Source organism: Branchiostoma lanceolatum, chromosome 18 (genome assembly GCF_035083965.1).
Source record: "Branchiostoma lanceolatum isolate klBraLanc5 chromosome 18, klBraLanc5.hap2, whole genome shotgun sequence".
Taxonomy (NCBI): Eukaryota; Metazoa; Chordata; class Leptocardii; order Amphioxiformes; family Branchiostomatidae; genus Branchiostoma; species Branchiostoma lanceolatum.
The window spans coordinates 8,377,931-8,390,905 of record NC_089739.1 but is presented as its reverse complement, the minus strand read 5'-3'; the positions used below and the strand labels follow the sequence as shown (position 1 = coordinate 8,390,905).

Sequence of the window (12,975 nt, the reverse complement as noted above, 5' to 3'; positions counted from 1 at the left end):
CAAATGTGCATGAGGTACCCCTTGAACATGGGACCCCCATTTTAGGTCCCTTCCAAAAGACAGGTGCAGTGCAACCAAGATGTCCTGACCCAGGATTAAACTGGGGTCTCCCAGTTACCAACTAACTGGAACCAGGAGCTCAACTGTGAGTCTGCTACCCAGCCGCCAAGCCACACACTGAATCGAACGCGAATCGAACAGGTTTTCTTTGCGAGCATATCAATCCGCCGGTCATGTAGCACCGGGTTGATACCCGTTGCCTTGGACACCCGGGCCACCATGAAATCTAATCCGACATGTTGACAGCAGATTGCAACACTACGGACGTCCTTTTCGTCGACATGGCGGTAAGTACCAGTCGGGTATATCATGGGCTCTCGGTATAATCCATTTTTGTGGGATTTTATGTCGATTTTAGTCTGGTTTTGTGATCAAACTCGGTGCACGGTGAAAACAACAAAATGGCCGCTCTGGACTTTCCTAAATTTTCGTCTTAATTTAATTAGGGGGCAAATCCATTTCGCCCTCGATTTTGCATATATCGATATGACAGCAAGACGTGTTGAACCTTTGGCTATCTCCCATATGAATATCCTGTTGGTTTGACGTCTGGGTAGGTTTGCAATTTTGTGTCTACTGGGGTCACTTTTTCGGTGAATTTATGGCTAATCCGCTACCTTAGCGTTTACAGTCCATTACACAAGATCAATGCTTTATTCAATTTGTGTCTAACGTAAGTGTTTCATTTCTTGTAAACCACGATTTGATATTGTTTCGGATTAAATAACCTAGTCCAAATTAAGACCCAGACCGTCTTAGTTGTGTAAGGACAGATGCCGTGATGCTATTCAACTATATAACCTAACGTTAACAATAGATTTGAGTTGGATCGATGAGATATATTGTAAGAATTTCAGCCGCTTTATGTGTGCTTGTACCGTAATTTCCCGCCAAACGCAGTCACGTGTTGGGTGGTTGCTGTGCGAGGTAAACAAAGCTGCATAACAACGGGGCTTCAATATTTTGTAACAATTTTTCTACTACAGAGTATAAGGTTACAGTAAAGTCAGACAAGCCTGCTTGCATATTTTGCTTGATGAGAAAAACAGTGCACAAAATATATGCATCTTCAGACATTTATAATGTTAACAGTTGTACATTGATTGAATACAGCAAGAAGGTTAAACCTCCTTGAATAAAGTGAACATTAGTGAATATTGTAATGAAGCTAACATTCATTAATAAACTTACTTACTTACTTAGTTCGAGCTCCCGCTCGAACCAATCCTGAAAGCTCTAAATAAAATTGAAGTAAAATAAACAAATAAATTAAACATTTTCACTCTTGTTTCAGATCATCCTTGCATTCAGTGACTCAATCGGTAAGTATCTCTCCAACCACGTCTCTTCTCCTGACATTTCATTTTCCCTCCATGCACATCCTGGAGCTTCTGTTTATGATTTGACCCATGACATTTCACGTCACCCTTTTGTTGAGCCGGACCTGGTGTTCGTGCATGTGGGTACCAACAACCTGCCCATGCACCGTCCACTCAGCCGGACTGTTGAGGATTTCAGTTCCCTTATTTCGGTTGCGAAGTCTCGTTTCCCATCAGCCTCTATTATCATTTCCAGCATTTTGCCTAGGTTTGACAGTGAGTTCCTTAACGAGAGGCGCTTTCAGTTGAATTCTCTTTTGGTTCACCTGTGTTCACGCCAGGGTGTGCTTTTCTTTGACAATGGCAACCAGGCTCACCGAGCCATGTTTGCTATTGATGGTTTGCACCTAAGTTGGAAGGGGAATGTTACTTTTGCTGACTATCTTTCCTCTCGCCTGAGCTACGCTGTACAACTGCACCGGCAGAGGTGTCAGACCCCCCACCGCTTTGCGCTGAGGGAGGAAGTGTGGCCAGAGCTGGAGGATGGAGGGAGAAGTGTGAAGGATGGAGAGGAGACAGCAGCAGTGGACCAGGAGAAGAAGAGGATGGAGGCAGCAGTGGACCAGGAGGAGAAGAGGATGGAGACGGCAGCAGTGGACCAGGAGAAGAAGAGGATGGAGACGGCAGTGGACCAGGAGGAGAAGAGGATGGAGACGGCAGCAGTGGACCAGGAGAAGAAGAGGATGGAGACGGCAGCAGTGGACCAGGAGAAGAAGAGGATGGAGGGGATGGGCCAGAGACTGGGGCAGTGGGCCAGGGTAGTTAGAGATGGGAGAAAGCAACAGGTAGGTGTGGGTACTTGTATCAAGGGAGGTCCCAGGCCAAGGGAGGCACCTATCCCCAACCCTAGCAAGGCCCCAGGGAAGGTAGTGGGGGGTACTGTGGGAACTAGTAAGGGAGGTCCCAGGCCAAGGGAGGCACCTATCCCCAACCCCAGGAAGGCCCCAGGGAAGGTAGTGGGGGTTAGTGCGGGTGCTAGTAGTAAGAGAGGTTCCAGGCCAAGGGAGGCACCTATCCCCAACCCTAGTAAGGCCCCAGGGAAGGTAGAGGGGGGTAGTGTGGGTACTAGGAGTAAGAGAGGTCCCAGGCCAAGGGAGGCACCTATCCCCAACCCCAGGAAGGCCCCAGGGAAGGTAGAGGGGGGTAGTGCTCGTAAGATCGCAGGGTCCAGTAGCACAGGTAAGTGCAAGGGATCATTATTGACTAGATTAAAAGAATGGAAGAAGACAAAGGGTAAAAGACTATGTGAGTTTAAAGTAGCACAGGATAAAGGCGAAGTTGTTGGAGGAGTTAATAGTCGGGGGAATGAGCAGGTACAGTATGTAATATGCCCTACAGGTTGGAGTAGTTGTAAGCTTAGGAAGGGCAGAGAGGTTACAGCTGTATCAGGAGGGTTTAGCAGGGGACAGACTAGGTGTAGGAGGGTTAGTGATAAAGCTAAGAAGGCCAGGTACTCAGTACCGACTAAACTAGAGGTAAGAATGTTATATGGTGGGCCCCTTAACCCTTTAGGATGGATAGAACAGGTCAAGCATGAGGAGAAGGAAGAGGTTGTAAGTGATAGCGATGAGTCTAGTACTAGTAGGGTCTATAATAGAGGAGTAGTTGTTAGTGATAGTGGTGAGTCTAAGGAGAGAGGAGTAGGTGTTAGTGACAGTGGTGAGTCTAGTAAGGAGAGAGGAGTTGGTGTTAGTGATAGTGGTGAGTCTAAGGAGAGAGGAGTAGGTGTTAGTGACAGTGGTGAGTCTAGTAAGGAGAGAGGAGTAGGTGTTAGTGATAGTGGTGAGTCTAAGGAGAGAGGAGTAGGTGTTAGTGACAGAGGTGAGTCTAGTAAGGAGAGAGGAGTAGGTGTTAGTGATAGTGGTGAGTCTAGTAAGGAGAGAGGAGTAGGTGTTAGTGACAGTGGTGAGTCTAAGGAGAGAGGAGTAGGTGTTAGTGATAGTGGTGAGTCTAGTAAGGAGAGAGGAGTAGGTGTTAGTGATAGTGGTGAGTCTAAGGAGAGAGGAGTAGGTGTTAGTGATAGTGGTGAGTCTAAGGAGAGAGGAGTAGGTGTTAGTGATAGTGGTGAGTCTAAGGAGAGAGGAGTAGGTGTTAGTGACAGAGGTGAGTCTAGTAAGGAGAGAGGAGTAGGTGTTAGTGATAGTGGTGAGTCTAAGGAGAGAGGAGTAGGTGTTAGTGATAGTGGTGAGTCTAAGGAGAGAGGAGTAGGTGTTAGTGATAGTGGTGAGTCTAGTAAGGAGAGAGGAGTAGGTGTTAGTGATAGTGGTGAGTCTAGTAAGGAGAGAGGAGTAGGTGTTAGTGATAGTGGTGAGTCTAAGGAGAGAGGAGTAGGTGTTAGTGATAGTGGTGAGTCTAAGGAGAGAGGAGTAGGTGTTAGTGATAGTGGTGAGTCTAAGGAGAGAGGAGTAGGTGTTAGTGATAGTGGTGAGTCTAAGGAGAGAGGAGTAGGTGTTAGTGATAGTGGTGAGTCTAATAAGGAGAGAGGAGTAGGTGTTAGTACTGATACAGCTGTGGCCTCAGTGATATATCCATTTTATTTCAATTTTTATGGTGAGACACATACTTTAGGCACACCTGGCAAGTTGATTCGGGTTTATAGATTGCAAAATATGATAAGTGAGTTTTGTGGGCTTGACATTTCACATACAAGCCTTTGTTTGGGAGGTACATTTTTGTCTGACGAAAATGAGATTGTAGAAATTTATGATAAAACAGTCACTGTAACACATTTTGGCCGTGGAGGAGGCAGACCTACAAAGTCTGTACATCCAGACAGGCCATGCTTCTCAGTCTGTGCCTATTGTAAGAAGTCATCAGCTTCTGGAGATTACAGGCATCCACAACGGTGGAATGAAGAACTCAGGAAATGGGTGGATGAAAATACAAATCTTAGTAGCACAGATTGTGTGTGCCGTACTTGTGAGCGTAAAATTCGACATTTGTCCCAAAATACAGTTTCTAAGACCACTCATCCTTCCAAGGATCCTCAATCAGTGGTACAGAAATCATGTTTTTTATCTGACTTTGGATTATGTGACAAATTGTCTGCACATGAGAGTAAAAACTTTCAAACTGAGGAGATTATGTCTTATGTTCATTCCATTTCTGACCAAGCTACTGGCTGTATTTCTTTACCAGAAAATTTTTCAATGTGCGCTTTTCATTATCATCAATTTTATCGATTTTGTGATCAAGATAAATGTACACATTGTTGTAAAGTAATCAAGTCCCATGAAAGAAAAAGATTCTGTCCAAAATTGAACCTATCAGAATCTGCTTTAAAAGTGGCTGAATCAAATTTGTCAGAAGATTCTATTCTGTGTAACTATTGTTATCAGTGTTTTTATAGATCAGGAAATCTTTTGAAGAGCGAGGAAAATTTGGAACAACGTTTGGATATGTTGAGAAACTTTGAGGGAGAACTCAACCCCGAAAATTTGCCACAAGTAGCATTGCACGAGGTTTCTTGTAAGATTGGAGAAATGTTTCTGGAAGGTAAACCTATTCTTCTTGTGGATGCCTATGATCTTTATGTAGAAAATGTGAACAAATTAAAGAGAAAATTTGAAGACAAAATGCAAAGTGATGAAACTGACACATTCTACTTTGATTCACGTTGGCTTTTGGTTGGAATCTTAAATGATTTGGGAAAGTTTCTTTTGGTCCACAAAAGTTCAAACACTAAACTTAGTTTAATGTTGTACTGTAAAAATTGTGATATTATAGAAGCACTTCATTTGGCTCTGTATTCTGAAAGATTAAACTCTCAAAAACATGATCAAGAGATAAAATCCATTCAATCTAGCTTTGCCTCTATGTTAAATGATGTAAATAAGGATAGTATAAATTCTAGTCTTTTGTCTTCTTTGTTATATATGAATACTATGATTCATCAAGAATCATCAAAATTCATTGAAAAGTTTATTCACAGTCCAACCTCCCTGCATGAAATTGACCTGTTCAAACTTTCAAAAGAATTAAATCCTGTTGTTTGGAATTTTATTGTGGTACTAACTATGCACAAATCTGAAATTCCTGTTTCTGATTTTGAAAGTTTGGACATGAATGAACATTACTATGCATTTCTTAAGGATGAAACAAGCCATAGTACCAAATTTTTGAGACGACTTTTTACTACTTTCCTTATTTTCTTTATTGTGTCAGAAGGCCAGTGTTGTTATCCATTTCATATGATAAATTCAGAACTGATTTATTCCTACAGTCAATCTACTGACTTAATGCAACTGCTAAATCGTCTTGGTGTGTGTTCTTCCAATGATTCTCATAAAAGATTCATTTGTGGAGTGTTAGATAACTTGACATTGGAAGATAGTTTGCATAATTTGACCAAAGATTCATTTACTGTTGCTTCTATAGACAATATAAATAGTGGTAGCCCCTATGCAGCAGTAACAGGTAGTCCCCGTGGGTGGAATGGTACTTCTATTCAAGCCGTCCAACCCAAACCAAAATCTCTTCATGTTTCTAAGCCAAATTCAACATCTGAATGTACTAATGTAACTGAAATTGCGGAGCCTGTGGCAAAAAAAATTAAACTTGTTTCCAAATTTAGACAAAGAAAAAGGTCTTCAAAGGAAATTGATAGTACTTCCTCCCTTACACTACCATCATGTGTGCAGCAGTCTGTAATTCCTTCCATTCACAGTTCTCTTACTTCGGAACAGTTTGGCATGTCTGAAGAAGAAATCAAAGCATCACATATATTTAATTCTGAAGTGTTCCTGTATCAATTGGAAAGATATATTTCAGATTTGAAGGATTGTTCTCACAAATTACCTGATTTGAAATGTAAACTTTTCTTAGAAAATGACCCTGTCACAGAGAAATCTAATGTGGCATACTTGTCTATAATGAACGAAAATGCTGATTGTAAGGAAACAATGTTAAAAGCCCTTGACTTTCTGTACACTTCATTTAATGTTGGTACAGAAGTTGAATATTTGGTTGTAGTGGGAGATGCAAAAACATTTGATCATCTTGTTAAAGTAAAGAATGAGTAATGCCCTGCCTTAAGTTGGTTAATCATCTTTCCAGGAGATTGGCACACTTTGAAGAATTACCAGCATGCATTGATGAAAGTGTATTGGGAGGGAGGATTAAAACAGGTGGCCTCTGGGAGAATAAAGGGACAGACATTGCTTTCGGTTGGACTGTGCAAAAACTTTAAAAGAACCCATAAATTTTTAGTTCAGGCCTGGGAGGCATTTTATAGATGCCAAATTGAATCTTTTTTTGAGTACAAAAGAACACTTTCAAATCAACAAAATTCAAAGTGCTCTTTATCGGTCGATGATATTCTTGATAAGGTACAAACATTTCTGGAGTCTGGACCACACTTTAAAGATCCAAATTTTGATAGAGGGGACTTTATGAGTAGACAGGAATTATTGAAGACTGATTTAGATGGTATAGAGGATGATTTTACCAAGTTCTGTTCCATTGCCTGTGCCCAAGATGAAGTATTTTTGTTTTGGCATAGATTTATTCATGATGATTTTATGGCATATATTTCTCTATACATAGCAATAAGATCAGGAAATTGGAATTTACGTTTATATTCTTACAAGAAGATGGCACCTGTTTTCCATGCTTTTGATCATGTGACATATTCAAAACTTATTCCACTTCATCTGTCTGATATGCTGTCATGTCCAAATTACATTCTGGAATATTTCAAAAATGGTGGGTTTGTCACAAGCATAAGTGCTGTAAATTTTTCAAATGTTGCATTAGACGAGAGCCATGAGATGCTGATAAACCGTGACACAAAACAAGTCATTACTGGACCTAACAAATTTGTAATAGAGGATCTTGTCTTATTCTTACCCTATAGAGCTAAACTTATCAAACAAGTAAAAGACCAGGTCCTTGTCAAATCCAATGATAGAACACAAGCTGGTCTGAGCCCATCTATCATTGAACAGGAGAGACAAAATGTTATCTATTATGCCCATAAAGTTGTGGAGGGTAACATTTTTTCTGTCCCTGTACAAAACAGATGTCTCAAACAACCCTTTACAGGAGTTTCCATTTCGAACATTCAAAGGGAAGATTTACTTAAGTTCAGGGAAGTAGGTAGGAAGTCACTGGACACATTTATCAGTTTCCGTATTTTGAGTGTACCAAGCACAAAAGCACCTCAAAGACGAAAGTCTTTAAGAACATTTTCACAACCTAAAATGACAAAGTCCAGTATTTCCAAATCTGAAAAGGACAAAAAGTTAGTCTTAGAATGTTAATCGTAGAGCTGTTTCTTGGTCCCAAAACGTAAATCAACCCTTATCAGAAATTGCCCACCTGTTAGATTTGCCCCAGCTAGGTCAGTTTCTGGAGCTGCCTCGTGCTTTATGTGGTGCTGATGGGGTTCCTCACAAGGGAGCTAAATCAGCCACTACTTCTTTTTTCCAATCCAGATACGCGAGTGCTTTTACTAAAATGTATCCAGTTGGTTTTTCCCCCCAGTGCTCTGTTTTGGAGGGCATGTTTTTGATCAACACAGCTCCCCTGGGTCAGCACAAAACTTTTCTTGACTACTCACATTTTCTGTTTCTAAAATGGGTTTTGCCTTTACTCCAGTCAGGTTGTAATGAAGTCCACATTGTATTTGATGACCCACATAGAAATGGCCTTAGTCCAAAAGATATTGAAAGAAATAGAAGAGATTCTGTTTTGGACAATGACAATTTGGTATTAATTGATTCGGTTTCTGATGTTACATGCACCCCAAAAGACTGGAGAAAATTCATTTCTTTGCGTCCAAACAAACGGCTATTGTGTTCTTACTTATGTACTTCTCTTCTTACAGTATGTACACCTTTTTTGGAACAGCAACAGAAAGTTATCACTGCTGGGGCATTTACTGAACATAAAAGAGACATGTGTTTTGTTTCCTCTGTTGATGGTATCTCTCCATATCCAGACTGTAGGTCCAATCACGAGGAAAGTGACACTCGTGTTTGGCTACATGCTGCTTCAAGCAGATACGAAAATATTATGATTTATTCACCTGATACAGACACGTATCATGTAGGCCTTCCTTTAGTAAGGCAGATAGGTAAAAGAATTGTGATTTTACAAAGAGCTGAACCAGGAAATTGGCAATGTCTGGATGTGAATGAGTTGCTGTCTTGTTTTGACAAGGATCCTGATCTTTCCTCCCTTTCAATAAATTTGAGACCCCATATAATACAGTCACTGTTTATCAGCACAGGGTGTGATTATGTTTCCTTTTTTGTTGGTCTTGGTAAGGTATCATTCCTTAAAGTTTTCTTTCAGTATTCTGAGTTCATTTCTAGTGGGAACTCTGCCCGAACTTGTGGCTCTCTTTCCTGTGCAGAAAAAGACACAGGTTTCTTGGCTTTTGTCCGTTTAGTTGGCAGTGCTTACTTCCAAAAACACCGTTCAGCTTTTCTTAAATTCTCGTCTCCAGCCGAACTTTTCAGAGAAGCGCAGGGGGAGAACAACTTACAATATCATGAAAATTGGCTACAGACTATAAGAGGTGCCACCTTCGAAAGAATAGAGTTTGAGGATAATAGTTTACCTTCTTTTCAGTCTCTTTGGTTCCATTGGTTACGTTCTTCTTGGGTTTACCTTACCTGGGCTCAGGCTTTAGAGCAGGATTTTTCCTCTGTATTATTAGATAGGTATGGTTGGGAAATAGATAATGGTGATGTAAAGATTATTTGGGATTCAAAACAAAACATTGAAAAAGTTCAGAAAACTGTTGAATTCTTGACTAAAGGATGTAGATGTAAAAGTGGTTGTTCTAGTAAAAGGTGCAAGTGCCTAAAGAAAGGGCAAGTATGTGGTCCAGGCTGCAGATGTTTGGATTGTTCAAATTTAATCAACACAGATCAACATCAGGAAATTCAGGATGATTCAGAAACAGACTTTTCAGATACTAGCAGTGATGATCAGGATGTAAATCTTACAGATGAATTTTATATTGGTAGGCTGTCCGAATTGGAGGACAGTTCAGATTCAGAATCATCTGATGTTGATTTGACTTAGCTGGTATTTAAACCAACTATCAAAATTAGATAGTATCTCTTGATCATGTTTTTGAGAAAATTGTATGAATAAAATCTATTTCCTTGTGGCTCTCTTAATTAAAATTGATTATTGTAGCATACCTAAAACTTGAGTGTGTCATGATTTTGTCACTTTGTATGATTATGTAATACATGTAATAACCTTTTTTCTTATTCTACCATCTTGCAGCTAAAAGCATCGCCACGTACAGGATAACCACCACCTTCCAGCAAGAAGATGTTATGATTCCCTTTGTTATAAATCATTATATGTTCAGCGTGTTTGTAGACGTTACAGTGCAAATCAGAATATTCTAATATTCAGAATTTCAGATCAATTTGTAATGAGTATTTTTAACGTTACTTATCAATAAGAACTAAGTATTCCCCTGTCAGACTAGTCATTTATTTTACTTAAAAGCTAAACAAGATATAGAGTGTTTGTTAATTATGATGTATGGTTTAACATTTCATGTATATGGCTGTAACCGTAAAGTTAGATGTTAGAAAATCATGATGTTAATGTCTCTGGCATCAATTAAAAAATGTTGAGATATTCATACCTCGAAATCTGCTTTCTTTTTGCAAGGTTTACAGGAACAATCATTGACATGGCTCTGTACAATTAATGATCAACATGATACAGAATACCGGTGGATAAAAAAGTATAAATCTCGGGAACTGAACACTGATCACATGTAGATCATTAGATACTTCTTCAAGTTATAGTAACGTTATAGTTGGTCGTAGTGCCAACAGGCGCTTTTTCTGCGGCACTGTTGGACCGCAGTACAAATGGAGTATATTGGATAACAGATCAGGATAAGCTTACCCGTGATCTTGAGTCATAGCATACATGCTGTACTGCCCCCGGCTTGGGACCGATGACATCCACACGAAGTAAGTTATTCCTTGGTTAAACCCATGGCCAGTGTGATTCAAATCGAAAATAACGGTTACAACTATTTGTTCCCACCAATCATGGCTCAATACTTGATGTAATCCAACCAACAAATTCCAAATCACATGGTCCATTCAGGTTCCACGGCTTGTTGAATAGAAGTCCGTTTCAGGTCGCTACAAGACTTGCGACAGTAAAATGTTTCTCAGTATTTTTGCTAACAGCCCTGGCTTCTTGTTGTCGATTAAAGTGCGTCATTAAGAGCCCGGGAATCATAACAATAGAAAGAAAAAAACGTGCATAACGGGTTAAGATAAAAAAGGATAAATCAACGCCAAGGTGATGGTTATTAGTGTATCCGTAGGCCGACGATTATGTAACAAATCCTACTGTAACCGGATCGGAAATTAAATGGCACGCGCTCTCTCTAGAACACGCAGCTCGCCAGGGAAGCGTTCTACTTGGGGTAAAACTGTGGCCTGCTCCGGTGACATGGCCTAACGTAATTAGGGGGCAAATCCATTTCGCCCTCGAAATCGATTATAAGTCAAATATCACCAGAAAGTCTGAAACTTGTTCTTTCTAATGCAGTATATTTCCTGTTGGTTTGAAATCTCCACCAAGGTAAAAATGATTGCGGAAATTGCACGAAAATTGACTGATTTCAGGTCATTTTTTCGAAATGGTCAAGAGAAGTTCTCGGCTCAAAAATCTACAGGAGCCAACTAGCAAGCTTACATTTTGTAAAACAATTGAAATCAGGAAGGTACGTGGTTGCGAAACTCAGTGACAAGCTTTCCTGCGAAGGGTGTCGACGCCCGCGCGCATGGAACGGACTACTTTCTCTCGCGGAAGGAAAAGAGAAATGCATAGAACTCTCGACGTGGCTTGGCGGCTGCTACCAGTTGAGCTATAGGGATATCCCATAAATTAAGATATCCCATACATTAAGATGGTAATTTTCTGCAAGGAATACCAACTACTTGTCCATGTTTTCTTTATAATGTCCTCAGGCATTTCTTTGTGTTCTGGAGGAAAGACCCCAAACATAACAAGAACCCACCTGTAGAATTTTGCCCCTGAAAGGCTCTTGGAAGACCAGCTGTTCCTGGTAAAGTGGGTCAAGCGTGCGGCGGGCTGTCTTGGTCTTTAGCTTGGCCATGCACCGCTTCCCTTCCATCAGGTATACCTTCACATACGGAGCTGTGAATAAACAAAATTACTGAGTTATATATGTATTGTTCACTAACTTTTCAATTGTCTTCCATCTTTTGTTAGCGTTTGGGTATGTGAATAGACAACATTAATGAGCTATATTGTCACTGATTTTATTTTCTGTCAATCGCTACTTTTGTTAGTGTTTTAAAAGTTTTGTTGTTGTTATTATTGTGTTCCCCCCCCCCTTCTTTGCCCCTTGCAGGGTCATCTGGGGGTATTTGAAGTCCTTCATCATCATCGTACAAATGAGGAGTACAAATGTTGTTATGAGTTTCAAACTAATTAAATAGATGTATGAAATTGATATCCTAGGATACTGTTTGCTAGGGTTTTTTTTCAAGGCGAACTTATTTGCATCAACAGTGGGGCCGGAATCCTAAAAAAAAACTGCTCACTTTGTCTCTGATTTTTTCTTTGAAATCCTCTCAAAAGCACAGGAAATGCCACTTCAGAAGGTTCCGGACCACCCTACAAAGCTTCACCGCCCAATCCTGGTTACGGGCATGTGGTCTCTTTCCTGATGACCTCATTCATCGATTTTTGTCAGCAAGAAAGCACTGTTTATCTGGGTCTGTCTCAGAGCCTGTTTTTTAATCCCCTACCCCCCCTCCTTCTCCACTGTTTCCATTCCATAAATAGCTGGAGAATCATATTTCATTAAAAAAAGAATTACAATTGCTTCAAAAATGGCAATGATCTCAACTTTTTTCTAACAGAAAATTACTATGTATCTTTTTTCTAGGATTCTTGTAACTTTTTGCTTCTTTTTATTGTATGTGGACTAGTGAGCATTAGCAAGGAGACTTTCAAGTGACCATACATGGTGCAGAGTTGAATTAAAGAACAGGATACTACAGGGGGTTATGAAGATTCTGGAATTCATTTTAAAGTATTTTTTGTTATGTATTAGTTCATGCTTTACTAGTTTTAATTTATACCTGAAAAATGCTTCTCATTGTAGACGAGTTTGATTATAGAATAAAGAAATAGAGGAAAACGTGTTGATTATAACATTGTGTGAGATTGGAGGGGAGTCTAGATTTCACGTGAAAAAGGATTATTTAAAGTATTAGTAGTTGATTTTTGATTGGCAGGCATTGAAGGTCAGGCATGCAGGGTGCACTCTATACCCAGGATGCACTTCACCCACCTGGTACTTCAGCTGCCGCTGAGTTGCGTTGTGATAGAAGAGCGGAAGAGTCCATTATGTTTAAATTTGGGAGGACTAGGGGAGAAATGTAGGCTGTGGGCACTACTATGGCCTGGGTTACATTGATGAAGAAATTTGTGTTAATGAAGCCTGTTTTTCAACTGTTTTGAACCTAATAGCTGTGTTGCTATCATCTGTAACTGTTGCAACAAT

At 40.2% G+C, this 12,975-nt stretch overlaps 2 protein-coding genes across 9 annotated transcripts in view; one reads left to right on the top strand and one right to left on the bottom strand.

Moving 5' to 3' along the window:
- The window catches only part of LOC136424382 (regulating synaptic membrane exocytosis protein 2-like), a 170,350-nt gene that overhangs the window by 1,630 nt on the left and 155,745 nt on the right, over positions 1-12,975 (bottom strand). For all 7 annotated transcript variants that reach the window (XM_066412957.1, XM_066412951.1, XM_066412952.1 and 4 more), the window contains one exon: positions 11,458-11,597. In XM_066412957.1, coding sequence (XP_066269054.1) covers positions 11,458-11,597 — 140 coding nt within the window. The remainder of the gene's footprint in view (positions 1-11,457; positions 11,598-12,975) is intronic.
- Positions 161-10,053, top strand: LOC136423840 (uncharacterized). Of its 2 annotated transcripts, none has more exons than XR_010753799.1 (2): positions 161-1,382; positions 9,684-10,053. XR_010753799.1 is itself a non-coding variant. In XM_066412193.1 (2 exons), the coding sequence occupies exons 1-2, from the start codon at positions 1,541-1,543 to the stop codon at positions 9,708-9,710; spliced, it is 711 nt and encodes a 236-aa protein (XP_066268290.1). In that variant the 5' UTR covers positions 1,389-1,540; the 3' UTR covers positions 9,711-10,053. The 2 variants fall into 2 exon arrangements, 1 of the variants encoding a protein (XP_066268290.1); XM_066412193.1 differs by lacking the exon at positions 161-1,382 and adding an exon at positions 1,389-2,224.